Source organism: Cyprinodon variegatus, unplaced genomic scaffold, assembly GCF_000732505.1.
Source record: "Cyprinodon variegatus isolate N-32 unplaced genomic scaffold, C_variegatus-1.0 Scaffold1240, whole genome shotgun sequence".
NCBI lineage: Eukaryota > Metazoa > Chordata > Actinopteri > Cyprinodontiformes > Cyprinodontidae > Cyprinodon > Cyprinodon variegatus.
The window spans coordinates 20,196-25,723 of NW_015151693.1; the positions used below are offsets into that span (position 1 = coordinate 20,196).

The following is a 5,528-nucleotide window of genomic DNA, read 5'->3' on the forward strand; positions in this document are numbered from 1 at the left end:
GGTCAATGTTTACAGCTAATACAGTTTTATTTTTGATTGCAAATAATTACAAATGCGGTCGTTATTTTGTCTTAATTTAATTGAAAATCTAAAGAAGATAATCAAATACAGGGAAACACGGCGCAATATGAAGATGACATCAGACGAGGAATAGAACTTTAGCAAAGTCATTGTTACCATGTTGGTTAGCATGCTTTAATTTAAAACACTGACGGTACGCATCAGCTAGCGACAGCTACGTTACTAAAAGTTAGCATGTTAAATGCTAACAACACTCTGCTACACTGAGCGTAGCCAATGCTAGCAGTAACTAGCTAGACTGCACCAAGCTGAGGAGACGCCGTGTCACAGTTTAGAAACGTTCTTTAAATGAAGGAAACAGGAGTGAGACGCAGATCTGGTCAAAGATCAGATTGATCGTTTAGAACTGCAGGCACGGCAGTGGCAGCATCATGCTGTGGAGATGCTGCCCAGCCTGATGCTGATGATGGAGTTCTTCTCATGATCCAAGCAGCTTCAGTCTGGGTCAGCTGAGAGAATAAAGTCTGTATCTCTGGGATTATCTCAGATTAATAAAGCTGAGATTATCTGTTTCAGTTTCAAATCATCGGGTCACAGAAGGAAAGTTTGGATGATTTTCCTCCATAAAAGACTGAGAACTAAAACACAGCCGGAGCTCAAACTTCCTCTTTACAAAGTTTACAGCTTCTAGAAAAAAACCAACCAAGCAGAACAGAACCGCCGGTTCTACAGAACCCAGCCACCATCTTTATTTTCTGCTCCCCTGCACGGCGGCGGCTCCCGCCAACGGGCGGCGGATCAGAACCAGAGCTCCTCACGCGCCCGCTACTCCTTCCAGCCGTGAGCAGAACCTGGAACCTGGAACAAACCTCGACCCAAAACCGTGCAAAGCTGCAGCCGAGCAGAGAGGAGGAGGAAGAGGAGGAAGAGGAGGAAGAGTTTCTGCACATGCTCAGTCTGCTGAGCAGCGGCGGTAACGATGCTGGTCACCATTTTAGAGAAATCCATCGTCCTTCCAATCAAGCTTTAGTTTGCAGCTCCATGTCTGAAGGTCATTGAAGGTCATTGATTTCTGTTTGCCTCCTAAACAGCAGATCCACGCTCTTCGTCTCTCTGCCTCCTCTTCCTCCCCCTTCTCAGGGAGGGGGGAGGGAGGCCGAGGACATGATGGCCTCCCCCCCGAAACAATTCAGCCAGCCTTAACGAGCCGTTAACTAGGAACGCTCCCAAAATCCAATAACAGGGAAAACCAGCATTCACCAACTTTAGGAGGAAATGTTTAATCTGACGTTTAAGAATAAAAAAACCAAACTGCAGTTAAAGCCGCAGAGCAGGAAAACATGGAGGCTAAAACCCCGAAACAAAAGCCAAGCAGCAGCTGCTGCAGCAGCAACATCGGAACGTTGGCCGAGCTTCAGGCCTCCGAGCCGCAGCTGAGGATGGCTCAGCCGAAGAGCAGCCATCAGGAGATCCCATCGACATCTGACAGAAAAACTACTGGATTCAAAGACAGGAAAACACCAGGAAAACACCCGGAAAACAGCAGGAAAACAGCAGGAAAAGACCAGGAAAACACCCGGAAAACAGCAGGAAAACAGCAGGAAAACACCAGGAAAACACCCGGAAAACAGCAGGAAAACAGCAGGAAAAGACCAGGAAAACACCCGGAAAACACCAGAAAAAAACAAGAAAGCACCAGGAAAAAAAGAAGAAAGCAGCAAGAAAACACCCGGAAAACACCAGGAAAACAGCAGGAAAACAGCAGGAAAACAGCAGGAAAACACAAAGAAAACTTTAGGGGAAAAAAACAGGAAAACCTTTTCTAAACTTCCAAAGAAAATCAGAAGGACCAACCTCTAATTAACTATAATAAATAAATAAATAAAATATCAACCATAGAAACTATTACCGACTATAAAGACTGTAAAAAATGACAATAAAAGAGACATTGGGAAATTAGAGTAAAATGAAATGGCTGCATTAAATAAAAAAAACTGTGACAAACAAAATGGTAAAATACTAAAAATACTTAAAACTGTAAAACAAAACAAAAATTAAACACTTAAAAGACTTAAAAATGTTTTTAAGCTAATTGAATTTATCGTAAAACTGTGAAATACTAAAACTACATATATTTAAAAAAAAACGGAAAATAGAAAAAGAAAGTGTAGAAGTACAAAATAAAATACTCTTAAATAAAAGATAAAATCATAAAAAAAGAAATAATGGATAAAAAATCAAGGAAAAAAAAAAAACAATAAAAAAAGGAATTATGTTTAAAATTAAGAAGGAAATAAAGAGCTTTTATCCGAATATTTTAACTAAAATCATTAAATCTTCCCGTAGTTTTAAACTTGTTCAATATAAATGTTCCTGATAAATAAATAATAAATCTCCTCATTAAACATCAGACGGCTCTTATTTTGTTATTTTATATTTAGTCATAATTTCTAAAACACCTTAAATTCCAGCATTAAAGCATCAGAGAGAAACGCGTCACCTTGTCGCTACGGAAACCCAGCAGGGAAACAACATCAGCACCTTTTTCTGCTCAGAACAACAACCACATGAACGCATCACTTACCGAGGACGGCAAGCCGGGAGGGACCTTCCGCACCTTTTTAGTGTGGACCTCTGGAAGAGAAGAGAAATAAAAACAAGAGAATCAGCTTTTATTTTAGCGCCTCTTTTCCCGCCGCTGTCACCATGTTTACAAAGGAAGCTTTGAGAGCAGCAAAAGGCCGCCGGCGGCGCGCTCAGGGTTTCTCTCAAGGAGACGCTGCCATTAATTCAGGGGGGGGGGGGCTGAAGGCTGAAGCTGAAGGCTGAGCATCATCGCCTCAGCCCGGCTTCACGCCCAGGATAAACGCCGCCATGACCGCAGCTCCCTGATTGGCTACAGAGGAGGGAAATATGACCTTTAACCCCTTAAACTGGAACAGGCTGCATTAAACAAAAAAATTATTATTTAAAGGGCAGCTATTTATGGAAAAAAAAAAACATTTCAATCTAATATTTTTGAGAGATTCATTTTATTGAAACTGAATAAAAAAACATTTTTGCTTTAACTACAATAAATTTAATTCAAACTAGAAAAAGATTTTAAATCAGGTTTAAATGCTAAAGCTAATCATAAACAATTATTCACCAAATTATGATATAATTTAAAACGAAAATAAATCAATAAATAAAAGAAAATATTATTCTTTAATAAAAGATAATTTTTTCATCTATTAGTATTATTGCTAATCTAATAAATAAATCAACTAAATGTTGATTAATACCAGATGAACAAATAAGTCAGTGTTTGATAAACCTGATTATTATTTATATAAACGATGATCTGATTGGATCAGAAATCCATGAAATCAAATGGATCAGCAGCAGGAAGGAAGCAGACGTCTCCTCACCCATGGGCTCCATGGGCAGCGCTCTCCTCCGCGGGTTGGCGCCGTAGTGCTGGTAGTACTGACCCGCGGGCTTGGTGGGCGACGCCGCGCTGGGGCTCCCCAGACCCAGCTCCCCGCCCAGAACCGGCTGCTGGAACATGGAAGAGAAACAGACGGAGACCTAATTAATCCAGACGGACTTTTCTCAGTCATCCTGAAGAACCAGAACTTCCTCTGAACATCTTTTGGGTCAAAACCTAGATCTAAAAGCACTAGATGCTGAAGCTGCAGATTGTTTCATCAAGAACGAGCTTCTATTAATTAGAAACGTTTCCTTTTTCCAGGACAGAACAGATCCTCAAACATAATCATCCACCCACTAACGATGAGTCCAACATCTACTAGTTAATTCTATTCTATTCAGTCTATTTCTATAGATCCAATTCACATCATGTCATCTTAGGTCACTTTCCAGTTCACCAGATCATCCAGTCAGATTGATTCAAAGAAAACCAGTTATTGTTGTCCTGTGGACCAGAGGTCCCCCAGCATGATGCAGCCACCTCCTTGGTTTACAACCAGCCTCACTTTAACTCATTTCATAGATCATAAAAAGAAAAAAGCACAAAGTTCAGTGAAGGATCAAACATATGAAAGAACAGTCCCACAGCATGACACAGCCCCCACCCTGCCTAACAGCTGATCTCTGGCACAGGTTAATATTCATGGCCTGCAGAGTTTATAAATGAAGTTTGAACATCTAGAATCATCTGAGTGTGAGAAACGTTTGAAAGGAAGAAGCTGAAATTAAATGACGAATGGGTTTGCTTTACTTTCACATGTTTTCCTCTACTTCAGTTCTTCTTTTCACAGCATTGATAAAGATCTATGCTGTGATTCTTAGACGTTTATTTGGCGCCGGTTTGATGGTGAAGAAAAGCTTTTTTATTAAATATCTTTACAGCTAGTTTCTGTGATTGGTTCCCATCATTCCTGGTTTTCCTGTTCATTTCAAGGCGACTCCAGGAATGAAACCTGGAGGAAGGAGGAGCATCGATTCCAGGCGGATCCTACCTGAGCGCTGCCAGCTGTGACCTCCATGAGAGCGCCTCCATGTTCCTCAGCGTGGAGATGCTGACCTCAGATCATCTCCTTTCTCTGTTCGCTAAGCAGCGACTCAGAGCCCCCCCCCCCCACGGTGGACTCCTGCAGCAACAGGTGGCGTCCGGGCCGATTCAGGGAGACGGATCTTTTTTATTCAAAGAAAGTTTGTTGGAGGAAAAGAAGCTGCGTCTCCGTCCTCCCTGAGATCACGTGTTTTTTTTCCCAGCTCCTTGTTGAGTAATTAGCGTGTGGCGTGATTGAGGCGTGTTCAGACTCCGGGTGTGTGTGTGTGTGTGTGTGTGTGTGTGGGGGGGGGTGTGTGGGGGGGGGGGGGTTTGCTTTTACTCTTTCCTCCTGATCTGAATTCTCATCAGCGAACCTGTTCTGTCTGCTGAAAACAAAAGTTGGCAGCGCTCTGCGGGCCGGGCCGACTTTTCTCATGCTAAGCAGCGCCTAAGTAGAGCAATTAAAGGGCCGGCCGCGGCCCCACAGCCTTAAAACAAAGGGGCCCTTGTCTTAAGCAAAGTCAGTCCCGCACCCTGAGAGGGAGTCAGACACAAAGGCCCCCGGTTCCAGCCGCCCCGCTGGGCTGCAGTGTGCGCCCGCCATCAGGTTCCCACTAAAACAAAAAGGGTCTCGCTGGTTTTGGTCGCCTCGCTTTCTTTTCTGCTCAGAGAACTCAAGCATCCAGCCAGGTTTCCACGGCAACTAGGCAAGCTGCAGAAATAGGAGGACGTCCATCTGCATCTCGCTACCTTTACGTCTCCATGGTTTAACATGAGAACCAGCAGCTCCCGCCTGTTGGACACTTTAACACGTTTACTCACTTTTTACAAGCATTTTATGTGAAAGAGCAGAAGTGCGTCCAGTGGGAGGATGACTGCATCACTTCCTGATTAAAATCCACAACCAGTTTCCCTGAGAGTCGCCCTTCCTGTGGGATTTAAACCAAAGCCTCAGAGGCCTCAGTTTAAAGTCCTGCTTCACAAACCTCCTAAGAAACACAGCAAACAG

At 43.1% G+C, this 5,528-nt stretch overlaps 1 protein-coding gene across 1 annotated transcript in view; it reads right to left on the reverse strand.

Annotated features, from left to right (window-relative positions):
• LOC107102355 (transcription factor 4-like) overlaps positions 1 to 5,528 on the reverse strand; it is a gene marked incomplete at its 3' end in the record, with an annotated part of 170,571 nt that overhangs the window by 7,817 nt on the left and 157,226 nt on the right. The window contains exons 7-8 of the mRNA XM_015401628.1: positions 3,432 to 3,561; positions 2,606 to 2,655 (exon numbers count right to left, since the gene is read on the reverse strand). Coding sequence (XP_015257114.1) covers positions 2,606 to 2,655; positions 3,432 to 3,561 — 180 coding nt within the window. The remainder of the gene's footprint in view (positions 1 to 2,605; positions 2,656 to 3,431; positions 3,562 to 5,528) is intronic.